The 27,361-nt window shown below is 49.6% G+C and overlaps 9 protein-coding genes across 11 annotated transcripts; 6 read left to right on the forward strand and 3 right to left on the reverse strand.

Annotated features, from left to right (window-relative positions):
• Positions 1-5: 5 nt before the first annotated feature.
• Positions 6-1,304, reverse strand: AAFC00_000551 (uncharacterized protein; the record flags this gene model as incomplete). 2 transcript variants are annotated; one of them, XM_069345415.1, is made up of 5 exons in its annotated part: positions 6-449; positions 501-918; positions 967-1,003; positions 1,059-1,142; positions 1,199-1,304. In XM_069345415.1, 5 exons carry the CDS (start codon positions 1,302-1,304, stop codon positions 6-8), a joined length of 1,089 nt encoding a protein of 362 aa, XP_069200396.1. The 2 variants fall into 2 exon arrangements, with proteins under 2 accessions (XP_069200396.1, XP_069200397.1); XM_069348561.1 differs by lacking the exon at positions 1,199-1,304 and having other exon boundaries at positions 1,059-1,149.
• Positions 1,305-2,468: 1,164 nt separating this feature from the next.
• On the forward strand, positions 2,469-3,120 carry AAFC00_000552 (uncharacterized protein; the record flags this gene model as incomplete). Its single annotated transcript, XM_069345425.1, has 4 exons — positions 2,469-2,553; positions 2,624-2,908; positions 2,966-3,002; positions 3,063-3,120. The coding sequence occupies 4 exons, from the start codon at positions 2,469-2,471 to the stop codon at positions 3,118-3,120; spliced, it is 465 nt and encodes a 154-aa protein (XP_069200398.1).
• Positions 3,121-3,703: 583 nt separating this feature from the next.
• Positions 3,704-8,187, forward strand: AAFC00_000553 (uncharacterized protein; the record flags this gene model as incomplete). Its single annotated transcript, XM_069345438.1, has 3 exons — positions 3,704-4,224; positions 4,280-4,943; positions 4,996-8,187. The coding sequence occupies 3 exons, from the start codon at positions 3,704-3,706 to the stop codon at positions 8,185-8,187; spliced, it is 4,377 nt and encodes a 1,458-aa protein (XP_069200399.1).
• Positions 8,188-8,434: 247 nt separating this feature from the next.
• Positions 8,435-9,193, reverse strand: AAFC00_000554 (uncharacterized protein; the record flags this gene model as incomplete). Its single annotated transcript, XM_069345449.1, has 3 exons — positions 8,435-8,617; positions 8,675-9,054; positions 9,106-9,193. 3 exons carry the CDS (start codon positions 9,191-9,193, stop codon positions 8,435-8,437), a joined length of 651 nt encoding a protein of 216 aa, XP_069200400.1.
• A 1,102-nt stretch (positions 9,194-10,295) lies between these two features.
• Positions 10,296-12,390, forward strand: AAFC00_000555 (uncharacterized protein; the record flags this gene model as incomplete). The annotated part of the gene is made up of 4 exons (XM_069345458.1): positions 10,296-10,622; positions 10,681-10,804; positions 10,855-11,922; positions 11,993-12,390. 4 exons carry the CDS (start codon positions 10,296-10,298, stop codon positions 12,388-12,390), a joined length of 1,917 nt encoding a protein of 638 aa, XP_069200401.1.
• A 1,143-nt stretch (positions 12,391-13,533) lies between these two features.
• AAFC00_000556 (uncharacterized protein) lies at positions 13,534-15,342 on the reverse strand (the record flags this gene model as incomplete). The annotated part of the gene is made up of 3 exons (XM_069345470.1): positions 13,534-13,838; positions 13,894-14,183; positions 14,234-15,342. 3 exons carry the CDS (start codon positions 15,340-15,342, stop codon positions 13,534-13,536), a joined length of 1,704 nt encoding a protein of 567 aa, XP_069200402.1.
• Positions 15,343-18,440: 3,098 nt separating this feature from the next.
• On the forward strand, positions 18,441-19,554 carry AAFC00_000557 (uncharacterized protein; the record flags this gene model as incomplete). 2 transcript variants are annotated; one of them, XM_069345478.1, is made up of 5 exons in its annotated part: positions 18,441-18,720; positions 18,774-18,845; positions 18,899-19,229; positions 19,281-19,490; positions 19,545-19,554. In XM_069345478.1, the coding sequence occupies 5 exons, from the start codon at positions 18,441-18,443 to the stop codon at positions 19,552-19,554; spliced, it is 903 nt and encodes a 300-aa protein (XP_069200403.1). The 2 variants fall into 2 exon arrangements, with proteins under 2 accessions (XP_069200403.1, XP_069200404.1); XM_069345479.1 differs by lacking the exon at positions 19,545-19,554 and having other exon boundaries at positions 19,281-19,494.
• A 621-nt stretch (positions 19,555-20,175) lies between these two features.
• On the forward strand, positions 20,176-20,860 carry AAFC00_000558 (uncharacterized protein; the record flags this gene model as incomplete). Its single annotated transcript, XM_069345490.1, has 4 exons — positions 20,176-20,321; positions 20,415-20,515; positions 20,624-20,770; positions 20,838-20,860. The coding sequence occupies 4 exons, from the start codon at positions 20,176-20,178 to the stop codon at positions 20,858-20,860; spliced, it is 417 nt and encodes a 138-aa protein (XP_069200405.1).
• A 4,108-nt stretch (positions 20,861-24,968) lies between these two features.
• AAFC00_000559 (uncharacterized protein) lies at positions 24,969-26,786 on the forward strand (the record flags this gene model as incomplete). The annotated part of the gene is made up of 2 exons (XM_069345503.1): positions 24,969-26,562; positions 26,665-26,786. The coding sequence occupies 2 exons, from the start codon at positions 24,969-24,971 to the stop codon at positions 26,784-26,786; spliced, it is 1,716 nt and encodes a 571-aa protein (XP_069200406.1).
• Positions 26,787-27,361: the final 575 nt, after the last annotated feature.

The raw sequence follows: 27,361 nt of genomic DNA on the forward strand, positions 1-27,361 counted from the left end.
TACCTCTATGCCTTCTCCTCGTCTCCGTTGGATCGTGTTCGTTCCGCGTGTGTCTTCGCGTACGGGCTGTCATCACTTAGCTCTTTTCCAATCGCACTCGTCATCTGTCCACTGGACTGAGGAAGCTGTTGAGCAGCAGTCGCAGTCTGCGCGTTCTGGCTTGATGGATTGGAAGCGTAAGGATCTTGACCGACAAGTGTGCCCTGGCTTTCTGGTCGCCCCTTGGCCTTTGGACCGTTCCGCATGGGTCCTCCGGCCTCCATTGCTGATTGCAGGCTTCCAATATTGAAGTCGATCTCGACACTGACGTCGCCGGTGAGATAGAGATACCAGTAAGCGGTACTGACGAAGAGACCGCCTCCTACCATATTACCCAAAAGTGTAGGGATCAGACTCTTCCAGATGTAATACCCTACGCCGAATGGAGCACCACACCAGATTCCCATAGGCTGCAGTATGATCAGTCAATGGTGTTGGTAAATGATACAAGAGATACTTACGATGAAGAACATGTTCGCAACAACATGGTCCAGGGCTAGTGCGACGAAGGTGGCTGTGGGCCACCAGATGGCAATGATCTTGCTCACAACCTCTCGACTACTAATGCTGATGAACACCGCAAAGCACACAAGCCAGTTTGCGCCTATAGCTCGTAGGAAGATCTGATGCCATTGTGGGTTCTGCGCTTTCTGCACAGCGAGATTGACGGCAGCATTCTGATATGCTGGAGTTTCCTCGAACACACCTCCGTAACCAGTGATGATGGCCATGAAGAACAATGTGCCTGCCAGATTGCCGAAGAAGGATACAACCCAGTTCTTGAGCACATCTAGTATTGTCACACGTCTATGCAAGAAGGCCGTCCACATGAACATGATGTTGCTCGTCAAGAGATCCGCTCCACTGAGGACGATCATGCTAGGCTTGTTAGTGGCAGCCGACACCGGACATCGATCCTTCACTTACACAAGTCCCACAGGGAAGAAAAGAGCGCCTATCGTCCCTAGTAGCTGTCAGGGTCTGCTTACGTTTGGACAATGCTCATACAATGCACTTACTTATGAGACCAGGAGCATTCTCCTGATACCATGGAGCAGCATTAGTGCTAACGAGCACAGCACATCCGAATCCAAGAAGAGGACCTTTCATTCTGTGAGTACTCGAAATGCTGATCATCACAATACTGGGGCGTATAGACCTGTCATGAACGAGTTCCACCACAACTTATCAAGTCTCATGTGTGCTTTCTTTGTGCCGATACGAGAGACCAACTCAATGGTCTGTTGTGGGGTGAAAGCATCCATCGCAGTGTTCAGTAGGAAGATGAGCAGAGTATGAATACAGAGCCCCGAATGAAACCCAGCAAAGCTGCAAGCAAGAGAGTCGAAGGTACAGTACCTCAACTAAGGAACAGTCCCAGTGCTTGTATATAAGCTCGAACATGGTAGCCATGATTGTGACCATATTCTGTTCACAGGATCAACCCTAGCATTTGGCAAGCAATTTTGGATCGCGCAGGAACCATCACGACAAAGCAAATAGGCTTTGACGACGTCAGATCTGTTGTATAGATCGGGTGAAATAATGTGAGGCTCAACGATCATAGGTCTCAGCAGAAGAGGCTGTCGTGGGGAAAGGTAAGATAGATCGACAGTGGAGAGATAAGCAGCAGTAGGGGATCGTAGATCGCAACAAGCCTACCACGTGCAATAGTGTACTCTGTGTTCCCTTTAGGTCAACGCAGAGACATAACTGTGCTTATAGAAGGATGCGCGTGATCTCCTCGGAGATGTCAGAAGATGTGCATCAGTGATCAAGAAACAAGTATAGCTTCGAAGATAACAGAACAGACGTGAGCCAACGCATAAGACAGGTATCCATGACCTTCGCCATGGGGTAGGTCTGTACGTATACTTAGAGTCTCACAGATTTCGGCGACAAAGCTTGTGGCAGACAAGCTCGATTCTGACTTGGCATCAGATTTTTTTTAGTTCACCTGAAGATGCTACCACTGCATGTCAAGGTACACTTCGGAGGTGTGCCAGGATTGGGTTTGTTATCATCAATGAAGAGAGTCCGCCGTCCTTAAATCCAGGAATTAAGTAAGGCCGTTCCGTGCTGTACTCGTACAATAAGTACCTCCGTACCTCGCAGGGCTGAGGGCCTAAGCCCAACCTCGAGGAAATTTTGGTGCCAAGATGTGCGTCACCTTCACTGGCACGTGGGGTCATGGGAAGAGCACACAGCCGCTGCGACTCGAAGATGCAAGAAGGAAGAAGACCATTCTTTTATATTTTGACTAAGGCGCTCACTCAATAGCAACATTGGGTTTAATTCGAAGATATATACGCCTTCATATTGTCGTGTTATCAGAAAATCAAATTATAGCCAATTATTCACTGCCATCATATCCATACCCAGCGACACCCGCAATCCAACTCAAATTTAAACAACCACAACGACCAAATATGTCTCTCGGTCCGCCAGGCGCTCAGCTCAGCCCAGAGCAGGCAGATAACTTCGAGGATATCGAGAAGCAATTTGCCGTCAAAGGTATGTGCAACATGTCATCGGCGCAGATACAACGCGCATTCGTAGAGCGCCGCGCTAACCAGTAGAATAGTCGTGCAGCACATGTCAACATACTGGTCCATCCTTGAGAAAGTGCCCGGATCAAAACTGCGCTTGACCAAGATCGATGACGAGATCTACGAGCATTTCCAAAAAGAATTTCCCGATTTTGACGCCAAGGCAACCATCAATGAAGATGAGATGAAGAGCAAAGCAGGAAAGGAACGATGGAGGAACTTCATCAACCAGTACGAGAAGAAGGTTGACGATTTCAACTTCGGCACCATGCTGCGAGCGAACCCTGCTTGGGAGTACGGCGAGAAGGAGACGATATTCGGTAAGCATTTACTCGGTGTGGAGTGAGCCCAAGATTTTATGCTAAAATTCATTGCAGCTGTACGTATGCAGTTTTATGCCGTCGAGATTGTGAGGTATGTATTGTGCTTATCTGTCGAGCTGTTGCAGACTCATTTATGCTGACGTGCATGCAGGAACCGACAAGGTCTGAACGACTGGATCTATGAAAAGGCGCAAAGCCAGAAATCATGAGCGATATCCTAGTCGATGCGCAGAAATTAAACCACTTGAAGCTATGCACTCTAATGGAAATCCGCTGCGCGCACAATCGCAACCTACGAAACCCCGAATGGCAGCGTAAGAGTCGACTCAATGAGATCAGTATCGAGATTTGCAGGCGAATCGCTGTTGTAGTCCTCTCAGTACTTATCGTCTCGATACTTTATTCGTGACCTCGCAATATTGAAACGAGGTCATAATATTGCACGACGATTGGAGGACACATCTCTCACGAAAAGTGTTATGCAGAAGATACAGGCTGGGGAAAGCAGGTACTTTCATTCTCGAGTGGCCTTGCGTCCCTTGTCTCGCTTGTGCCCCATACGGCAGGTGAGAACAATAGTAAGACGTCCATTCTTTGAAAGTCATACCCGCCACTCGCGTCACGCCTTCACATTGTCCTATACTCTAAGGCATGACATATTCTACTGTTATTGTCTTTCATGAAATACATACTGCAAACGTAAAAAGTCCAATTCATCATTTCATTACTACAAGGAAAGCACTCCTTCCAGCATCCGTTGCAAATGTCCATTATACAGTTCAAGACTTCTTGATGCCGAGCTTCGCAAGAGTCCGTCGCTTTGGTCGAAACGATCAAAAAGCCAAGGACGTCAGGAAAGAGGCGATTGAATTACATGACCTTTCTGAAAATGGAAACGCGATCGATGACAGGAAAACAAACGATGCTCCGGATACCCCGTGGAAAGCTTTATTTTTCTTTACGGACAAATCACATCTGACTTGTCTCGTTGTCGCCATCGTCTCTGGCGTTCTCTCAGGCGTGGCTTCGCCTGCCGCCGCTCTCCTAGTCGGGAAAGCATTTCAAGCATTCACAAACTTCACAGACACCGATCAGTTGGTGAGGAAAGAGTCCCGTTTTGCACTCAATTTTCTTTTGGTCGGTATTGGAAGTTGGATACTACATTTTGTTTTCTTTGCAGCATGGGTAGCGTTTGGAGAACTGCAAGCTAATAGCGCACGGAATCGCCTGTTCTATGGCATGCTAGTCAAAGAAACTGAGTGGTACGATCTTCGAAAAAATGGTATTGGCGCTCTAATACCAAGACTCCAGGTGTATGTGCTGATGCCACGATGCTCAACACGGACTCTAAAAGCTCACAGAACATAGACAAATACGCGAACTACAACTTGCCACATCTCAACCTTTAGGAAGCCTGGTGACCATCGCCGCTACCGCGCTCTTCAACATCGGTCTAGCATTGTTCTATTCCTGGAAGCTTACCCTGGTCATTATTTCCACAGTCCCGCTCATTGTCACGATCCTCGGCTATCTGGGAGCCAGTATGCAACCGAATGTCAAGAAGCAACAAGATTCATTAGCGGATGCACTTAAGTATGTCAACAGTGCCTTGAGCGCGATAGAAACAGTGAAATGCTTCAACGGACAAGATGACGAGATTGTCAAGTACAAGGGCGCCCTCGCCAGTGCTACTGTCTGGTACATGCGTGTAGTCAATATCAATGCTCTACAATTCGCACTCACGGTGTTCATTACTTCGGCCATGTTTGTCCAAGGCTTTTATTACGGCGGTGTACTAATCCGTAAGGGCGAGAAGACGGCCGGCGACGTGGTCACCACCTTCGTGGCTGCACTTGGTGCCTTCCAAGCAATATCGGCCATCCTACCACAGATGATTGTTTTGGAGAAGGGCAGAACCGCGGGCGCAACACTGAGAGCAGTTCTGACCCAGATAGAAAATGGGTCTTCGGTCTCTCGAAGTGAAGGCGTATCTACCATTGACAATTTCGAAGGGAATATCGTTCTCAGAGGTGTATGTATTTTTGCATTCGACCGAGAAATGATTCAGCTAACAATCTATGCAGGTATCCTTTGCATACCCCACTCGGCCGAGCCAGATGGCTCTCAGAGATGTCAACTTATTCATACCTGGAGGTGTGACCACCTTCATCGTTGGTCAGAGTGGTTCGGGCAAGAGTACTCTAGGGCAGCTCCTGATGCGATTTTACGCCCCGAATACAGGCGAGATCCTGCTCGATGGGTGTCCTCTTCCTACTCTGGACGTTACTTGGTTGCGGACCCAGATCACCCTCGTTGAACAGCAAAGTGTTCTCTTCGCAGATACTCTCTATAACAACATAGCTTCAGGCACAAGTGGTTCTTCCAAAGTCTCAGATGAAGAAGTCAAGCGTGCGGTAGAGTTTGCACTTCTACAACTCATGATCAATGATCTGCCTCAAGGTCTGGACACCATCGTTGGCACAAAGGGAGAGTCGATGAGTGGAGGACAACGGCAACGCATGGCGCTCGCAAGAGCGTACGTACGCAATTCACCGGTCCTATTGCTGGATGAATCAACAAGTGCTCTCGATCAAATCAGTCGGGCTCTGGTCATGGAAGCAATTCGGAAGTGGCGACAAGGCAGAACCACGGTAATCATCACACATGACATACCTCAAATACTTCCGAATGATTACGCTGTTGTGTTGAAACAAGGTCGTCTCGTCCAGGAGGGCTATCGGAAGCACATGGAAAAGCTAAAGGGAAGTCCATTCCAGGACTTCTTGTCCGAAGAACAACAGGCCCAGCTCTCCCCATTCGACTCGCGCCGACATGACTCTGAAGACCTGTCACTTCGAATTCAATCTACTGATGCTGGTGTCATTCCTGAGGCTCACTTGGACCATCTCAATGACCCTCTCGGGTTCCATCTGGCAGCTGGGGAGCAGAAGAGAACATCTTTTCGCCCATCCGCTTTTGTGAATACTCACACGAGCATGGTCCTACAGGGCGCTGGAAGATCTGGCAGGCCAATCAGTACTTTCAGACCTATGCACGGTACCAATGAATACAGCTTGTCGCGCATTAGTACGCACTCGAGCGGCATCAATAACGACACACCCGAATCACAGATCAGAGATCAATTCGCTGTGTCTGATCAGAAGATAGCTTCCCCAATGACAGAAACGCCAGAATCATTCCTCGACCGGACAGGGGCATTTGCTTCCAGAGCTAGACTCCATGTCAAGGGGCATCGCCAGCGCCTACCCTCTGAACCTTCGGCCGATGACAGTGCTATTGAGGGCAAGAGTCAATCCTTCATGAACAGAATCCGCAGACCAAAGCCCCCGCATGATATGTTACGCACTGATGACGGGGTCTTGTCGGTCTCGTTAATTCTCAGAACTATCTGGCCAAATATTGAGCTTCGACCCCGTCTACTGTTGCTTGTAGGCGTTCTTAGCACTGTCCTTGGTGCTGCTTCAGCCCCAGTCTTCTCCTTCATTCTGTCGAAGCTAATCCACACATATGGGCGAGGATCTCAAGGTCAACATCAAGCACTTGTATACTCACTGAGCATTCTCGGAGTATCTGGCGTCACTGCGGTATGCGCATATCTCCAACACATATGTTTAGAGTATGCTGGCCAGCAGTGGGTGAATCGCATCCGCGAGAAAGCAATGGAAGCAGTTCTAGATCAGCCGCGAGATTTCTTTGCGCAAGAGATCAACTCGATATCCCGTATCACAGAGGGGCTCGATCGTCACGCCGAAGAAATGCGCAACCTCCTCGGTCGATTCGCTGCTACTGTGCTGACAGCTGCCATTATGATATCCGTCACCTTGGTGTGGGCTTTGGTTACGCAATGGAAGATAACTCTCATCGCCTTGTCAGTCGGTCCATATGTCTGGATCGTGACAAGAGCGTTCGCATCGATCAGCGCGAAATGGGAGGCAAGGAGTAACGATGCATCGGATGTTACTGGCTCCATCTTCTTCGAGACCTTTACTGCCATCAAGACTGTGCGAGCTTTGACACTAGAGAAGAAATTCAGCGAGAAGTACTTCCAAGCAATCAGAGCGACCTTAGTCGTTGGCGTAAAGCGTGCTTTCTGGACTGGATTTTTCTTCGGTCTTTCAGACATCGCAGGAGACCTAGTCATGGCCCTGATATTCTACGCTGGCGGCATAATAGTCAGAGACGGCGCCTCGGCACCAAAAGTCCTCGAGGTTTTCATCCAACTCGTGATCACCATCAATAACGTAAGCAACCTCCTCAATCTTATCCCACAGATGAGTTCGTCAAGGGAAATGGCCTCACGGATCCTGCGTTTGTCCCAGCTCCCCAGGGACTCCCACGAGCACTCCGGAAACACTCGGATCACCACTACTGGAGACATCGTATTCACAGATCTGAGCTTTGCATACCCCTCCCAGCCAGATCAGCGCGTGCTCAAGAACGTGAGTCTCGTGATCCCGTCCGGCAAGTGTACTGCCGTGGTGGGATCTTCAGGGTCTGGAAAGTCGACGGTAGCGGCCTTGTTGGTCGGGCTTTATGCAACCTCCAGAGACGCACATCGACAAGCGCAAGGTGTACCCGATCTCATGGTGTCGGGCCGCGATATCAAACATATCCACACCCCGACTTTGCGCTCGTTAATTGCCGTAGTCGCTCAGAGTCCGGTCATCTTTGCAGCGACGGTTGCTGACAACATTGCCTACGGCCTGTCCAAGGACTCTCCGTTCAGGAGTATTGCCGCGATCCGCATCGCTGCCGCTTCTGCTGGCATAGACGATTTCATCTCCACGTTGCCCGAAGCGTATTCGACCCGGATTGGGGAAGGAGGCGTTGGTCTTTCTGGGGGTCAAGCACAACGCATCGCTATCGCACGCGCCATTGTTCGCCGCCCAGCAGTGTTGATCCTGGACGAGGCGACTTCGGCCCTTGATGTCGAGAACGCGGCACTGGTCAGACGCACAATTCAATCACTGGCTACGCAGCATGGTGGCATGACAATCATTATCATCACGCACAGCACAGATATGATGGCGATTGCTGATAACATTATCGTTCTCGAGCAGGGTCAGGTCGTCGAACAAGGCAACTTTTCCCAGCTTCTTGCTCAGGGCGGTGGGCTCAGTCACTTGGTCAGTGAAGGATTGTGGGGATCGAGTCATGAGGGCAGAAAAAGAAGTTCGGTGGCTACGGGATTGACTGATGTGGTGAACTGGTCCGGCTCGACAGCGACTAGACTCAGTACATCGTCACCCCTGTAGATCGTGAATTCGTAATTACATGTGGTCAGCAGCGCACGGCCGTGAATGTAGAACATGAAAGGAAAGAAAATGTAACAACCTCGGTTCATAAAACCAAGGCATTCAAGACTAAGAAATTAAAACCATCGTAACGTCAATCATCATAGCTTTGCCCACCGAATGTGGCCGTTGTTCGGGCTTCAGTAGTATCACAAGGTGAGCTCGAGCCTTGCTGAGTAAGATAGCTGCGAAAGGGATAATCAGCTACTCAGACATTGCTTGTATAATGACTTCGTCGTGAGCTGTGGTGAGTTCTTCGTGGAGAGGTCCGCCTGTCGTAGGCCGAACCGCGGCTAGAGCGACGTTGTGAGTGACGAGTAGTGTGATACTCGCGCTTGACGACAACACGTTCATCGTCACGGTGATGTCTGTGTACGAGCAACGCAAGCAACTACGCAAATCTATCAGCAAAAAAGATTCACGCAACGAATATCTCGAGACGACTTACGAATGTGATGAAGAAGAAGATACAATTCATGATTCCCAATGCGAAACTTGCTTTGAGCATAGCGCAGGTCTTGTTGATGTGAAGAGCCCACGGACTGTTGCTTTGACGACCATAGTATCCGAATGGACCAAGGTCAAAGTAAAACCCACCGGCGGTGAAATTGGAACAGTTCGAACCAGCGATACCGCGCAGCTCATAGACACCAGCGATGAAAGCACCGACAAATGCCAGATCGACAAGCGCAACGAAGAATGCTGAGTGTCGCGCGCGAAGATAGGTTATGACAGTCGCGACAGCCCATGCTGCTGCTAGCACTGATGTTATGAAGAGCACCAGGATATAGGTTGGCGTAAGCGTGTTGCTTGCGACAAATCCATGGACTGAACATTTCAATGAGTGTACTTATAATTTGATGGGACGAGGTAACATACCGAAGTAGGCAAGCATGCCAACTATGGGTATCAGTGTAACGATCTCAAAGATGCGCCACGAAAGGAAAAGAAAGCCCGAGAGCGCCATTTTGACCGTGATAACGCTGTCGATGGCAGGGGAGCGATGAAATCGGGGATGTTGCGATGGAAAGCTCAAGAACGAGTAGCTCAAATGACCGACAGGAGGTGGGTGAGGTAGCAACGAGACAGTCGCGGTATCCTGGTAAGGTACAGGGTTGGGCGAATCGAAGCAACTACAGCAGGTACACAATGTGTTCAAGTATGAGCGCTGAGCAGCCTCGCTTTGGGAAGGCGGCCTGAAATCTAGACAATAGCACGAGTGAACTTCAAGTGAGCTATGAGTTCCCGCACATATACATAAGCCGTTATCAAAACAAGTTCAAGAACTACGCTGATTAATCTACGTTGGCGGGTAGAACCTTGATTATGTACTGTACCTTTCTGCGTGGCAGCCATGCGACAACTCTCAGTGGCTGGGATGGCTGGGATGCGTCGCGAATTCAGGTTTCGTGAAGCCACACGCATAGAACCTTGTATCGAGGAACACCTGCCTTTTTCTCTCTCCTCTGCACTATCAGACATTGGCACATAACTGTATGCTTGCTATAATCCAGACATTACTGGCGATGGTGCCCATCTGGACAATTGAGGAGTCTCTTGTGGCTTTGATGTTTGCCAGCTTCCTCTTGCCAAGCATCAGCGCTCAAGCCATGGCCTTGTGGCCTATTTCGAGACGACCTTCTTACAGACCGTGCTTCGTCTCTAACACGCCTTCTCAAGCCCAGACCAGGTGAAAGTCGCAGAACAATGACAATGGCCATGAAGCAAATGTCTACAACACCGGATAATGAGGTGTCCAGCGTGACCTTTCTATAGTCTGTAACAATAGTAGATGCCAAACATGAATAGCATTTGTGCTTGGTTTTATGTGAGGTTTGGATCCAGGAGTTATAGACCTAGGAAGGGGTTCCTCATCTTATTGATATCGTAGTCCATTGCTGATCCAGGCTGATGAGGTAAGTGAAATGAGCACTGGTAGCGTAACATAATCACCACTCTCCGCTCGTAAAAAAGAAGACGGTCAGTCACACCTGCATCTTCGTTTACCTGGAAGGATCTTACAGTCGAGGGCGAAGGGAGATGATCTAGATCCGTAATTCTCCACAAATATGCCAGAGTTTCTTATTCCTGGGACCGAAAACGACGCTCCGCTCAAAGCAGGAGTTAAAATCGACGTTGCATCTTCGATTAAAAGGAAGCCTACAGTTCGTAGGAAGCCGCTTCCTGCATCTGCAGAATCCTCATTAAGGAAGCACTCGGACACGCACCCGGTGACACGGCATGGCGAGAGACGCCAGCAGATGGTGCTAGCACCCTCACCGAAGACATCGATTTACGAAAGGAACAGCAGAGATGAGGACGCACTATCAGCGCCTGTGTCACCATTCATATACGGGGATCAGCTTTTTCCTAGAGTTCCATATTTCGAGGAAAAGGTAAGTAAACGACAATCACGGGGCGGTAGCTCTATTTCTTTACCAACACCATGTATAGGATTCCGAATTGTGGCGAAACGATGGCGATACCGTCATTTGTGTCGGGAGGAACGTCGAACTAAGGATAGACAGCTCTACGATTCTTTCGTGTAAATACAGATCGCTCATCGATAAACTACAAGGTCAGTGGATCATAGCAGATCAGTGGATATCGCATTGACATCTGCTATAGAATTGAACGAGTCTGATTCTGCTGACTTCACGGCCGCTGCGCCCTTCGGTGAAGTGCCTATACGATATATTATCGAGCTTCCAGAGCCAATCCGGTCAGATCCTAAAAGGTACTGCGTCTCGGTCCGCAACTTCTTCGCAGCTCTCCGTGGCAAGCCCATTGCGGGAGAGGATCTAGTATCTGAGCTAGATCAGCTGCATTGGACTGCTGTGGACCTTTTTGGGGTGCAGGAGCATCGAGACATAGCGAAAAAGTTCGTACGCGGCTATGTACAGTCACTGAGACTGGATGACTGTCGCTCCATGCTCTCGGAAGCCATTCGCCTATTGGCATGGTGTGAAAGGACCAAATGGGAGAAAGGATGGATCGAATGCTTTGCGCATTGTGTTGGCATGATGGACCACGACATGGAGGAATACGACTCCTTCAGTGAGCTGTCTGAAAGAACTAGGAAGCTCCTATACCGGAGTTTTCGGAAGCAGCAAGAAGGGGTGTTCGCGCTCCAGCAGATTCTTACTGACTTCAGTTTCGCGGGCAGTACTTCCACAGTTGATCTCGAACATGCCGCTGGTCTGAGATCTGCTCGTTTGTTCGAAAAGTTCCTCAAATCCTACTACACTACGAAATTTGGGGGCGTCTGGCCTCCACCCGCAGATGCAAGTGGACGTTGGCTCACTCGCAACATCGTTCAAACATTGCAAGAAGACCTCGGTGGCCTGTATGACATGCTCGTCAACGATTCCGTCATACAATACATGGAAGGGGCGATCCCATACTTACTACATATCAATGAAGACGAGACTCTCACGCCACTAGAACCTTCTTCACATGCATCTCAATTCCCCTTACAGAAGATCGTCTCGAGCTGGAACTTCAGGTGTGGCTTCACGCCTATTCCGCACCCGTGGCCTTTACTACCGACGCTTCGTGATACATCACCTGTTCGTGATGCCAGTCCAGCCAATGACTCCCTAGTCCCTGCGCTTCGCGAAAGGAGTGCAGACTCTGTGCAAGATCGGCATGACCTCCACAACGCATACTGCCAAGGGACAAACGCATATAGCCACTGTACGTATGATTGAGTAGCAGTCTCCGATATGACAGGTAAAAATATCATAGTGTTGACATCAAGTTCTAGCATCACACTTCGTCTTGGCATTCCTGGACCACGAAGCTACAACCCGGTTGAAAGGGGTGAACACACATGATGCGCGCCTTGGCCGGTGGCTCGTCATTCATTGTATGCTACAGATGCTCGCTCGTATCGCAGTTGATATTCAGGGTCTGTGGTATACAACGGGCGTACCTTATTTCCTGAACTGCGACTTGGAAGACTGTCCGCCGTGGGCCGGTGCCAAACCGCCAAGAACAATCCGCCCTGCGCACTTCGAAGACAGTTGGTGCTGGCTACATGCCAGAGGGGTCGCTGACGCTAGACACACCACCAACGCTGGTGGGGAGAGGCGAAAGCCGCGTCCTCACTATCATGTTCATTGGGATCAGGAAGGTCGTTGGGAACTTGAGCCTATTGGCTAAGGTCACGGCGGCAAGCAATCAATGTGTTCGTCGAACAAAGTTCGAAAGTAGCCCCTGTTAACTCGAGTACTTTAGTACTCCGGACCGGCATAACTGCTATCATTTTTGGGAAAAGCATTGCAGTAGCAGGCTTGACCCGTAGCGCTTCCGCACAGATACGGAGTGACGTCTTGCTTACGGGCCGCGAGGCGATAGGGTATAGTTCCCTACCGTACGGCTAGGGTCAATTAGTGCCTTGGCTTCGGATCTCAAAACCTTTTCATAGTGGTGCCAGGAGGTCAGATAGCATCAGAATATGGTTTCCCCGTGGTGGCAGGGGTGTCCGGAGTCAGAAATACATTGCCACGTCCATTGCGTCGGCCAAGACACCTTGGAAAGGTCTGGGCGGAGCTGTTGAATTGGGAATGGGCATTGCGGAACACATTATACTAGCCTTCAGATCAGGCGTTGTTGGCGTAATTCTTTAGTAGAGCGTCAATTGATATTGGTCAATATACTGGTTTTTACATGGGCCGGACTCTTTGTAAAGCTTGAAGAGTCGACCCTTTGATCGCGCGTGAGGATTATCAATCTGTTCCCAGGCGGCGAATCGAGCCTCGACTTCGTTGAACGTCGACGTCCTCCAATGTCAGTCTTTTGCGAGAATGAACCTCCCGGGAATGTGGGAAGGTAAACGGTCAGGACAGGCTGTTGTTAGCAGTATTGGATGCCGCTAACTTCCCTATGTACCGACTGCTCCTGTTGAAACATGTTAGACAATATACGCCAGTGCCATGCGATTTATGCATATTTTATGCAAGAAAAACCTACTTACCGTTGAACAGTCGCAATCACGCTTAAAATTACAGAGCTGGAAATGTTCATGTAGAACAACAATATTGCAAATACATAAATGGCATGTCATTAAAACTTTATTAACTAATCATCAAAAATATTGAACTGCCGCAGATCGAAACGCCGGGCTTCGTTTGGGTATGCAACACATGTCCGTAATCCAAGTGACGTGGCGTTTTGCCTGTTGTACAACTCCGTGAACAAAAATGCGAGCCGGCATCCTATGTCGGTTTCTGAAAACTCCACGCAATGCAGTATATATGCTCAATTGTAAATCATAATGATGTTCATGAGCGCATCCCTAGTAGCCTAGTAGACGAGGCAACGCTTCGACTTCGCTCTCAGGACACTTCCGTACTTGAAGAAGACGTAAGGGATGACGGTGAGGAGGAGGGTCAAAAGGGACAGAATGAGACCAGCATATTGCGAGCCAACGTTCTTGAAGAATTGAGATGCGAAGAGGGGCGAGACAGCACCAAGACTGTTTCTCATGAGACCCTGGGCAGCGATGGCAGATGAGGAGCTCTCTCCGTAGCAATCGGCGGTGTAACTGTAGGTTGACTCGAAGATGAAGAAGATACCGAAGCTGATGATTGCAAGAGCGATGACGGGACCTGATACCAAATTAGTACATTGCTAATAATGCCATAATCCTGGATGTATACTGACCGACCCACACCAGGTATGCGTACTGGGTGAAAGAGTAGATGAATAGACCAATAGGCAAGCAAGGTGCTCCCCACATGGCGCCGTAAAGGCGGTCCTCGGGAACAATCTTGTGGTTGGGATCTTGTCTAAGTCTGTTGTATTTTCTGATCTGGAGGAAGTTGTTTGCGATCCAGCCGAAAGTGCAACCAAGCGCGAGGGAGATGTAGGGAAGACCGGCAACGCCCTCATTCCAGTGGTGCTTGTCCTCAAAGGTGATGGGGATGACAGAGAGGAAGAGGAAAACGATGAACCTAGAACTAGTCAGAATTGAACGTTGGGAGGAAGCTGATTCGAGACTTACCAAGAGAAGGCAATCCAGAGACCGAATGCGAAAACAACACCCTCGGTGACAAGCATCTCAATGGCCTTGACTGAAGAGTTCTTAAGCATAGTCTTGATATCAGGACTGGCGAACTCCATAGCACAAGAATAGCGTTCATCACCAGTAGCTTTACGGAGAGCAGCAGCGCGCTTCTTGAGGAAAACACCTCCACGGGTTTCCTTGAAGAAGAGGACGATAATAATGAGCAGGGGAACGTTAGCCAGACCCTGGATACCTTCAATCCATCTCCAGCCGATCTTCATATCAATGAAGCCCGCGTAGATGGGGGCACCGACGGTTCCGAGGATAGCGATCCAACTGAACATAGCCATAGGCTTGTCGCGCTCTTCGGGCTCGTACATATCGCTGAAGGTTCCGCCGACGAGAATGGTACCGATACACCCGAATAGACCGAGGATAGTACGAAGGACAATGATAGTTGCGATGTTCTTTCCGAGGGCGAGACCGATGAAGCAGAGACAGAATCCGAAGAAACCGCCAACGTAGACGACCTTTCTGCCAGCCATCTCACAGAAGGGGGCGAGGAACATGGGGGCGATAGCGCAGGCAATGTTGAAGGTAAAGAGACCAAGCTGACCCATCTCAGTACCACAGTTGAGCTCCGTGACCATTTTGCCGATACCAGACGAGTAAGCGGTCGTGGCAAGTCCAATGAAGAGAGTCATCAAGTTCAAAAGAGCAGAAATGAATCCGCGCTTGAACTTAGGCCATTTGAAAGGGTTCTCAGTGTCGCCAGGCGCATACTTGAGCTCGATGAATTCCTTGCCATCGTGCATCAAGAGGACGGTACGGGTGAGAGGCATATCGATGTCGACTTCGGTGAGGGGCCCGTCAAGATCTGCGCCAGCTCCATCTTGCTTGAGTGTTTCGAGATGCTTGCCACCACAAACCCAGCCTTGTCTTAAGATCGCATCTCCATTGTCTTGCTGTTCTCCAGCATGCTCAGCCTTTTGTGCATCAGCTACAGAGTTCGAGGAATCATGGAGATCCCCTTGAGGCTTCTCCTTGCTTTCGGACCATGCACTGGCAACGGAAGGATTCCGTTCAGAAGTATTTGCGTTATTCATGATTGGTACACGACAATGTCGAAGTGATGATGTGTAGGTGGAAACGGAAACTCTGTTCATGGGGGGAAGGCCTTTTTGAGGGATAGCAAACCGGGGCGCCATGGGTAACATCCACCATCTTCTGATTCTAGCGTCCACCGGTGGTCAACGCGGGAGTATGAGGTCAGTCCCTCCAAACCTTCCGCATGAACCGTGAGACTGTTGAAACGAGAGGCCGTAGTGTGACCGACTAAAGGACCGAGAAGGAGATTCTCAAGGTGGACTTGCCATCATACTAGCAACTTAATCGCCGAGGGGTGTGCTTGTGCATCTTTTTACGAGGTTTATGAAAATGATGAGGAAATGATTAAACTACAGGTGACTATTACCTACTACGACATAATTCATGCGATAATTTACAGGGTGCAGGTCAGAAAGTGAGAGTACTTCTTCCGACGGCTGAACGTTGTTCTTAGCACGTTCTGGCGCAGGAGTATGTTGTTCTGCGTCTCTACAGCAGAGATGGCTCTTTGCCCTGCTAATCGGGAGAATCGCGGCTTGGATGTAGTCCCGAATCGGGATGAGAATTTTCTGCCATCGTCTCTAGGTTATCGCCGCCTACGACATTACGACATGCTTGGCCTACGCAAAGCAGGTCACCTTAGGTCAAGGTCGGTTGGTGAACGGACTCCACTGTCATTGTCGACAGTCTCTAGCTCTTTTCGTCCGCTCCGCAATCGATGCATAAGGCAGGGTCAGGAGCAATGGCGAGAGTACGCGAGCGCATGCTTGCCTTAGGCCATCGGCACATACTGATAAGCGAAGCCACTAATATATTGTCCGGTACAACATGGACCATTCTTTCCGCAGCGCGATGCTCACGCTCTGTAGTCACACGACCAGGTTTAGATACATTTATGTGATATTGCCGGCTGTTCTTGTCATGGGGAATGTAGAACTGCTGACTCGCTATGAATCTTGCTCGTTCGTGGTAGGTAGGGCTCCAAGCTCAGGGCTACGACGCGAGGGTGAGTCTCAACCTTAACGCGGCCCGGCCACTGAGCATCATAGGTGAAAAATTGGGGACGCCACTGCCGAGGTCACAACCTAGAAGATAGAAAATGTTCTCGAAGCCTGCTCCATCCGGAAGTCGGCAGCCGGAGCGAGGTCTAGAGAACGACCACGACACACAGTAGCCCGGACGATCGTTGCACTGTCAACATGCGTCTGGTTCCGCAACGACGTGTCTCGCGGCCTTGTGGCACATTTGCATCCGTACGGAGTTCGCTAAGTCACCCCATCACCATATAATATATGTCTCCATGTTTGTGGTCCGCTGTGTTGATCTGATAGGGAGCCGAACGTGGATCAGTGCTCTTGACGCCAACATCTCCAGAGTCTTGTATCAATAACCTATCCTCCGCGCACAATGCCATAGCGCTCCTCCACAGTCTTACCATACTGTACTGCAACACGATCCCCTGAATTACCGAATTTCTGCGCAATCTGTCAAAACCATCGACAGCGGGGTATCCATCCATCTCTCGACAACCGAGGCCATGAGCCTGGGCTTTGATCTCGGAGGAAACATGTAATAGACTATTGACAGTATACTCCGATCTCAATCGGTGTAGCTAAGGAAATTGCCTCCGTGCTCGAGATAATGTTATCGATCCCTCACTAGCTGATCATTTATCTTGGCGGCCGTGGCTCAATGCCGTGAGAGTGCAAACCCGTGCAAACAGGCGACTGTCGCGTAGCAGTTGTTGGCCAGGGGATGTCTCACATTTCGTGTCCTTCGGCAATACATCGCAGGCCTGACTCTCTCGATCAGGTAAAGTGGATACCTCGTTCACGTAAAACGCTTGTAATAAAGAGCTTATGAATATCTGTGCGATGCTCAAGCTACAAAAACAAGTGATACCTGCTGCGGGTAGCAGCTGGCAACCTATGCAACATCTTCCAGTTTTGATTGCTTACCGTGGGTCAAACTTCCAAGTCCATGAGAATGCCGATATAATTTGAAATTTGTGCTATTGACTCTGCCTTCACCCAACCTGGTGGATGAAAAGTGTATGGATTCACCGAGTCCTATCTCGTTTCCGGTATTCACATCGAAAGATCGTTCGTTGCTGTAAAGGAGGGAATGGATCTTTTCCATGATTACTCGATCACTGATGCTAGATGTTTATACCTCGTATGTAAGACGAGAAAAACATGCCAGGCTCACGTCGAACATAAGGTACCTTACCTTGGTTTTGGGACAGCTGAGGTACAGTAGGGCTTTTCTGCTCCTTCCACTAAACTGTAAGTTCTGCACTTGTCAAGCCACTACTCGTGCTTGTTACAGTAACGGACCTCGATGCCTCACAAATAGCCAACAATGTGACCTTTGAATATGCTGTTTCAATTGAGGGAAAGTCAAATGATGGAGATCCATGAACGCTGAAAGGTGTCTACAGCTGCTCTGGGAAGGTTCGACAGATGATAGCTACAGGAGAACACAGACATCACGAGGCGTCTGCATGTTTGCGCGGCTGGTGCTGCAAGTGTAGTACGATCCAGTTGTGCAGCGATCTGGTTTTCCCGGTCGCTGCGGCTGGCTGTTCCTTGATTTTCTCCGATCCTGCTACGATTACACGACGTACCGAATCAGGGTTGGCTTCGATCGTCCGGCGAACGGTTAAATCCCACACGCAGGACATGCTGCGACTTTGAAGGAGAGCTAGCTCCTTGGCGCTATAGAATACTGTAATAATGGTAAGCTGTTGATTCCACGCAAGATCACGCCGAAAATCAGCGTCTTCTTCATCGACATCAGCTGAATATGCACGATACATATCCTCCATGTTACAGATTAAGGCACTGGGAAGTTGTCGCATGTGTTCAATCGTAAGCTGAAAGCTATAAACATGGTTGGGGTAAGATGACGCACGGATGCGAATCGATCGAGCTCTATACATAGTGACGTATCCGATCTCCGCAATTGAATGTTGATACCTATAGCTACCTTACCTACCTATACCTCTCGACCTTGCCCCCTCTTCTATTTCGTCTCTTTCCACATCTCACTCAAACAGCTCAGCATCGAACTGTCCTTTTGCTGATTCTTCTCCATCATGATCATTGATCCAGTTCAGGCTATGGCCATGAAGCCTACTAGCTCCGTGTCTCCAATCCCCACCGTCGTCCCCAGCCTGCCTGAATATCAGGTTGCTGGAGAGACTGGTCAGAGGACTCTATGGGTCGTCTTCGTTCTCATGGTCATCTCGACCATTGTGTTCACTGGAATGGCTTGGTCGGTTCCTATTCAAAAACGTCTCTATCACATTGTCACCACCATGATCGTGATCTTTGCATCGATCTCCTACTTCGCCATGGCCACGGGTCATGGAGTCAGTATGTATAATTGCAATGTATGATTTTAATAGTCTTGTACTTATGGCTTCCAGGCTACCATCACACCAAAGTTACTGAGTCGCACCGTCACGTCCCAGACACCACCAAGGACATCTACCGTCAGGGTATGTATATGCAATCTGACAACTGACGGCAATTAGTTGACCTTGCTCTTTAGTTTACTGGGCGCGTTATGTTGACTGGTCTGTCACCACTCCTCTCTTGCTCCTGGATCTGTGCCTCCTTGCTGGTCTCAGCGGTGGTCACATCTTCATGGCCCTCGTTGCCGATGTTATCATGATCCTGACCGGTCTGTTCGCTGCCTTCGGCAGTGAAGGTACCCCTCAGAAATGGGGATGGTACACCATTGCCTGCATTGCGTACCTTGTTGTCGTCTGGCACCTCGCTGTTCACGGCCGTGGTATGGCTATGGCTAAGGGCGGCAAGGTCGGCAAGTTCTTCATCGCTATTGGTAGCTTCACCTTGATCATCTGGACTGTCTACCCCATGTGAGTTTGATCTCCACACCTTCAATTGCAGACCACCACTGACAATACCAGCATTTGGGGCATCGCCGACGGCTCCCGCAACATGTCCGTTGACATGGAGATTGTTGCATACGCTGTGCTTGACGTTTTGGCTAAGCCTGTTTTCGGTGCTTGGCTCTTGTTCACCCACATGTCTGTCCCCGAGACCAACATTGACATCGGCGGTTTCTGGGCCCACGGTCTCGGGTCTGAGGGTGCTATCCGTGTTGGCGACGACGACGAGTAAGGACCACACACGCAAGCTCAATGATGATGTGGCATGTTGACCTGTGGTAGGGGTGCTTAGGGGATTGAATGTCGGTTAAAGCCAACGGGCCTTGCTAAGTTGATGAGAAAGACTAAGGTCCCGAACCTGGGATGAAATGGAGATGATGTGGATGCATGACTAACGATTGCGATTAACTAAGAGGATAAGCTTTGTTAACGTCGACTTCCTTACTTCATGATGTACGATAGCACTGCAAAGTAGCACTCGAAAACAAATGAAATTGGCGATTGACCTTTTTCAAGCTGGAACTTCTTTCTGTACCTCGCATGCTGTATCTCGCATACCCCGCGATTTGGAGACCTTTCCCCGCACTGCAGTGTGATTGTGCATCACAGCTGTCTGTCCTAATGCCCCTGCTTTAGCTGGAATGCCTCCACTGCTAAAGTACCTTGTACATGCGGTGTGCTAGCCCACCTAGGTACTCTACTTGATTAAGTAAAGTGCATCATACAACTCATCACGCGATTGGATTTGCAGGAGGAACAAGCCCAACCACCACATTTTCAGTGCTTCGTTTTGTACTGCTACAATTAATTGATAGCACGGACCCTGGCGTAATCGTTTAGTAGGTAAACACCAGAGCTCGCAAGCTCCGACTACTTTCCTCAGATCAATCCCACTCGTCTCATCATCACGAAAATGGCACAAGCTCGCGAAGACGTCCTGGACGAATCTCCTATATCTCCTATCGAGAGTCGAGATGGCCTTGAGAAACATCTCCAACATAGACCTGAAGTCCAGGATCTGAAAAATAGACATATTTTGTTGGATACCACAGCTGCCCCGTAAGCTACCACCGACACTCTCGTCCCAGCTCTGGCAGACGGCGGAGGGATATAGGACGGCATCATTCGGCATATGTACACTAACAAGCGCAGTGCATTGCAAGCTCAGCAGCAGGAGCTCCAACGTCAACAGCTGACGGACAATCTCAAAAAGGGTCTTGAACACAGACCTGAGCGTGACTGGCTAGTCGAGCGTAAGTCATCGTTTTCCACATGAGAGATTACATACACATACATACGCCTAGTCGAAGCTCGTATACCATGAGGGATGTCAAGTATTTATGCCTTGTGCGAAAAAACAGGTAACATCCTCCCCGACTCGACGGCTGCGCCCGCCTTGCAGTCGCAGCAGCGTGAGCTTGCTGCCGCCATGCGCAGAGACAGTATCGAGAAGCACCTGCAACATCGCCGTAAGCCGGAAGATCTGGTCAAGGAGGGTATCCTTGCAGGTAAAGTCGCCTTTTGATGATCGTTTTGATGTCGAGACTTGTGTTTATTGCTGATGCTTGGATGTAGCTGATGAGGCTCCCGTGGCTTGAAAGACGGCGTTCTGATGGCGGACGTATTTGCGCCTGCTGCAGAGATGAATGAGGTCCTTCGCTTGTTGAATGGCTTTCTTTGCTCCAGTGGGTAGTGGTCTATGTATCGGATTTTGCTGTTGCTATCACTCGGGTGACTGCACTCTTTTTGATGCATCACCTTATGACTACTCATATGGACAGTGTGCTACGACGGGGAAGCTTATGTGGAATCCACTCTGTGTTTTCTCTGATCAAACAAAATCATAAAATCATAAAATCATAAGTCTTAGCTCGGTCTCTATCACCATGTACACCGCAAGTCTATCAAGCGCGATATATCTGTATAAACACAACCGTCATTCATTCTTCATGCCGAGATACTTCCTTGCGACCTCAGTACTCGTCTAGTGTATGCATCGTCTGCGAGTTGCGTCATTGCCAGCATAACTCTCCCGTACATCAAACACCATCAGCCGCAAGTGGAGCACTTGGTTTTTTACGGCCAAAGAGCGATCCCAAGTCCGCCACTACACCTTTAGCCACGTCTCTGAGCGCTCCTGCACTTTCAACCTGCAAAGTAATGGTCAGCTAAGTATACAGGGTCGAGATACACCAACACTTACAACAGGGTATATGACGCAGATGATCATCGAGACCCAGATCCAGATGAATGAGACAACAACCCAGCCGGTGAAGAAAGGTTTACTGAAGACGTATCGATCTCCAAACAAAGTGAATGGAACCAGGATTATGGCAATCGCTAGGTATACAATGTTCGCTCCTATCGCGAGCCGTTCGGCCTTCCTGATCAAGACTGGGTCCATGGGCTCGATGTAACTTCTCTCCAGGTAGTCGACGAGTTCGTTACCTGTTGGTACGAATGCCTCTGCTTGTGGAGCTGGTAACGGTTGGCTTCGTGCATCGCTCTGGACCTTTGAGCCTCTATTAAATGCTTCTTTGGGTTTGGTCTCATGATCTACGTCGGCGGCACCGGACGTTTTCTCGTTCACAATGGTAATCGAGGGCGACCCTGTTCCTGTTGCAACCCCCTCTATCCTGTTCGAGCGTTCGATATGTTCCGGGTCTAAGGACGCAAATTTCTGTGGGAAAACAATAGTAAGGACAACAGCAGCGATCATGCCGACGCCCCACGAGGTTATGTTACCGGCAAGTGCGTTCAAGGTATCGCCGGATGTGGCCACCGAAATCACTCCTGATCTTTTCCAGGTCGTGATGAACCAGGCGATTAAACCACAGGTAAGCCCTATCCACGGAGCTGTCACTGTAGCGACGGAACTCATTCGCTTCCACAAAAGGACCAGGCCTAGGGGAATGGAACCACCTCCTACAATAATTCCCAGAACTGTCAACAGCCAGGTCAAGGAAAGGCCCGCCGCGTTGAGGCCGCTGCAGAATGCCGCCAGAACCACACTGTACGCAACGATGCCGAAATGGCTAATCTGAGCGAGCTTCGCCGACGAAGCTTGAGGACAAAAGTACGTCTTGTAGACATCGAAAGTTAGAAGTGAAGATACTGCGATGAGTTCGGCGCTTGTCGATGATGTGACGGCCATGAAGAGTAAGATCAGTAACAGCACAGCGCCACCCTGGCCCATCAGAGTTTATTGCAGTGGCTGGAGATGAAAGACCAGCGGCCACTTGTTCTGGAGTCAGAGGATTTGGGTAGGTAGGAAAGCGAGGATTGCTAGTGAGAGCAGCGCTACCCAAACCCATCGTGGTTGCGAATCCAAAAGGGATGCCTGAACAAATTAGCAGGGATATAGAAGGAGCCAGGACTGATACACCTACCATACCAGGCTATACCTCCGAGAAGGTAAGCTCTGACCGATGTCTCTGGGCGCGAAGCAATCGCGCGTTGCCAGTATGCTTGATCTAGCCACACCGTGCTGAAGCCTGCAACGAAAAGATCGAAGGCAAACACCAAGCCGTTCACGGACTTGAATGCAAGATATGAACCATCTGTATTACGTGCGATAGGCATCTTCTCCGACGTTTCTTGTAACATATCATACAATTCAGAAGGACTGCCGACTAGATCGCTAGTTGCATACATCAAAAAGGCGAAGATCTAAAAGCCGAGTCAGCGGATCAATGGTTCTATCTACGTGAACTGCGGTAGCTTTACCATGATCGCCAGAAACAGTATGACTGTGTGAACGTAGTCGGAAATGAAAGTTGAACGAAGACCTCCAGAGATCACGTATACCGCAACGACCTGCATGTATCATTAGCAATGGCGAGATTCATTCTAGAGGACCGAAGCGTCATACCAGAGGTATCAGCCAACAAGCAGCCTGCAAGCATGGTCAGATACATTGAACGATATCCACGTAGGTGTGACCACATACGTAGACGTTCATACCAGAAACAGCAGCCACGACCTGAGATCCTCCAAGTACAAGACAGGCGCCGACCAGCATATTGGTTGCGAGGCCATTGAATAGGTACGTGATGTGGGCAGTTTTGCCATGACGCGCCAGAACAATCTCAGGAAATGTATGAGCACCAGCGGCACTCGCCTTGATCTTGATGACAATGAGGGCGAAGAGCAGGATCTGGAAAGTCCCCATAGCCCCATACCACTAGGAGATATCAGCAAGGGCGATAGAAGCCAACTATGATAGGAGGTGTACCATTGGTCCACACACGCCATAGCTATACGCGAATGTCGAGCATGTTAGCAGGGTAGCTGACCATGTCCAGGAGGAGGCAATGCCGCTAGCGATGAGGCCTGGCTTTATAGATCTCGACGCGGTGTTGAACTCCTCAGTCTGATGCGTCGAGAAAGTGGTATATCGATTCTGTAGATAAGTAAGGCCTAACATGAAGGGAGCAAAGGCACCTCCAATGCCGATAACAATGCCATAACCAGCTCCGCTTGTGAGTACTTGGATACCACTACTGCCTGCCATACTTGAATGAATCTCAAGTCGAGCCTGTGTCTATATGCACTAACCCACAGGTATAGTGTCTTTGGAAGCATAGTAGTATAGCTCCATGCTCATTTATAGCTGCATGCCTTGCCTGATCACTCAAGTAAATCCGAAGATACGGCATTGCGATGCATGATAACATTGTGATAAAGGGAACAAGGGCACATTATAGGCGAGGTTGCCCAACTATGTTGCCCGTGATGCCTTTCTCATGGAACTGATAGCTGTATCGCCGAAAACATACTACAAGCGGAATGAATGATCGTCGAGCGTCTGTCTATCATAAGCTTACTATACGCTGTAAGACTGATATAAAGCTCGTCAAGCCCAGAGTTTTATTGGTCGAGATATTGCTTATCTGAGCGTATGTCGCAGACTTCGAACCAGGAAAAGTTATCGGCTTCCCTCGAGTCTCTTATCTGATGATGCGTAGATACAGAGCCTGCTGCCAATGGTCATTGGGTTGCAAAGGTTCATAGATATTGCGTGGTCAGGGAGTGACACTTCTGCAAATGACCTACATGTGTATATGAGGCATACTTACTATAGTGTAATCGTAGATGTACACTGAGAATGGATCTCGCTACGGCTGGGGGAAAGAGGTGTATAGTGATGCAGAAGATGGCACCATATGCTCCACTAAGCATCATTGTGGGCGCAATGTACAATTGCAGCTTTCCCAGCAGTCGCCAACGGAAGCTGCATGGTGGAGTATTAGAACACTGTCATACTTTGTGCAAGATTACATGTGAAATGTCAGCGGCGACTGCACTATACTATTCGTAGAAGGTGCACCTAAACTTCGCTAGACATGAAACATGAGACCTCCTGCACCGCAAGCTTATCTGCTCATTGCTACTGTACAACCTCAGAGCGTCAGATCATCACTCACTATAGCTTGACTTTTCTAATCGCGATAACACAATATACCGCAATTCGCATGGATCGTACATGCTGAGTGCCCATGTACTTTGCTAGTAGTAGTCCTTGACGTCAAGATACAAATACCCCCCGCAAGGTCGCGGAGATAGGGTAATCCGAACCGAGGGCCATCAAGGTCTTGCCCTGGAAGGCACTCCAACAATCGAGACAGCATTACTTAGCAGATAGACGTTTGGCCGTTCGCTTGGGCACAAGCGATGTCAAGTGGAGCAACGTAAATGCAGTCCACTATGGATGAGGCTGCCGTATCGACCTTGCTAGCGTTGCCCGCAGAGCTCATCTACCACATCCTAGCGTTTTTGCCTCCTGCTTCACTCGCCGCATTCTCAGCCACCAGCCGACTATCACGGCACCACGCACTGTATGAGGGTATATGGCAGCGGCTTGTCAATGACAACATTGCTGAGCCTCTGTCGTCTTCTTCACCGTTACCATCATTCCGTGACCTGTTCATTGCCCATTATGAGCACTGGTTCCTGCCTAGGCACAGACTATGGTTCGCAGACAGCGAGCCCAATGGCAAACTACTCCTCGCACGATATGATCCTCGACGCGGCTGTATCGAGGCATACGCCGTAGTAGCCGAGCGTGGAGAGCATCGCTCAGAGCACTGGAAACATGATGCCAACGTATCGATACATAGCTTCAATCCTCGCGTGCAGCTTGATCTGAACCAGCCCGTCCTCAAGCTGGATGTGGGGAGTCCGAGGACCGAGATTCGAGCTCCTCCAAAGCCACAGGCTCTGGGAATGAGCAATTGGTTTCGCCCTAGCCGTCTGTTTGGGGAGGAAGATGTCAGTAGCTCGCAAGAGCCGATGCCTCGCTTGTCACGCGAGATCCTGATGGATTGCTCTGCCCCAGCCGGTCTATATACATCCTTTATGTTTGCCAGAGACCACCCCGCAGATATCACCGGCCCTGGAACACCTGTTTGGCCACCATTATCCATTCCAGCACTCTCACGAACGCGAAACCTATCTTCGGACTGCTTCTTATCTTCTGGGCATCGCCCCAAAACCATCACTGAAGTATCACAAAACACATTCCGCCTGCGCAAATGGATCGAATTTTCAAATCGCCATGCCATATCCACTATGCTCGTCGGTGAGAACAATGAAGACGATAATTCATACCTACAGATGGGTATCCCTCGCAGCATGCTAGGACAGAGCGTGCGTATGGGCGAGGACGTCGCCACATATGCGACTCTGCCTTCATGGTGTTACACTCCCACCAAAGAGAAGCCCTGGCAAGGGATCTGGTGCGGAGACTACAGCGGTCACGGATGCGAGTTTATAGTCGTCTTGCAACCGGACGAAGGGGACGAAATGCCCTTGCCAGACGGCATGAGATGGATGCACGAGTGGCTCACCACAGGCGTTCGCAGACGTGAAAGCAGCAGCACATACGACAACCACATGAACGCCGAACTCCGCGCGATCCTTGACGGACGCCGACACTCGGTGTTTGACTTCGACGAAGATGCCGAAGCAGACGAGCAGGACAATGTCGATTCCGTCAACATTTCTCCTCCTTCCCCTACTATCTCAAGCGACAGACCGGATCGCACGACCAATGACGACAACGCCGATGTGCCCGACTCGTCACCTGCAGCTCCGTCATTCAACCCCAACAGTGTATACAGCGGGCGCATAGAAGCGGTCAAGCTGACCGGCGATCCCAATATCCCACGTGGTCAACACACCTTCATAGCGCCCGACATTGGCAATCGAGGCTTCGTGCGCGTGGCGTCCGAGTCCCCATTCGAGGGCGCCCGGGTTGTTCGTTCCGCCGGTCATATTGCCGGTGGAGGATTTGTTCATGGTAAGGCTTTTCTGCGGCTCTTTGTGTCTGCATTTCTATATCTCTTTTTTTCTTTTCCTTTTGAGGGGGAAATTTTCTGACTAATGCTCATCGACCGACTAGATGAATTCGTGCCCAGTCAACTCATGCTCATATCGCCCGATCGCATGGCGCAGTATTGGATGTATTTCGGACATGTCAGTTACTATCGGCGGGTCAATGTGGAGGAGCTGTTGCGGCTGTGATGGGTCGTCGGGTTGGGGGAAAGAAGGAGAGGAAAGATTTTATATATACAGTAGTCAGAGGAGTAGTCTCAATTCCAATGATGATCCGGTACAGTACATCCAAGTCGGTACAATATGATCGGAAGAGACTGGGTGTGTGTGCGCGTCTTTGCTGTGGGACACTGTACTGTAAAATCTGAAAGAAGCAGCTTTGTGGACGCTGGCCTTCGATGTCTTCTTCACAACATGTACACACTCGACGAAGAAAGACAAACAAAGGCACCAGGTGAATCCTACCACGGCCCTGCTGTTTCCAACAGAGGAGAAGACAAGAAGAAGCAGAAAAAAAAAGACAGCGGCGAGACATCGACCTACTCTTATAGACCGTGAGAAATATGAAAATGGGCAATCTGACGTAGGAGAGGTCGTGGATCCGATCCCTGATCTTATAACTTAATCTTCGAAAGAGCCCTTGTTTTTGCGCACGTATTTCATCTTGTTGTTCGTTTGTTCTCATCTCGTGAAATGGCGGAATGAGGCCTACATCGCAGTGGCTCCACGATGGCTCTGATTATGGGAGGAAAGAGCGAGAGAGA

Source organism: Neodothiora populina (genome assembly GCF_041146345.1).
Source record: "Neodothiora populina strain CPC 39397 chromosome Unknown canker_contig_11, whole genome shotgun sequence".
NCBI classification, from domain to species: Eukaryota; Fungi; Ascomycota; class Dothideomycetes; order Dothideales; family Dothioraceae; genus Neodothiora; species Neodothiora populina.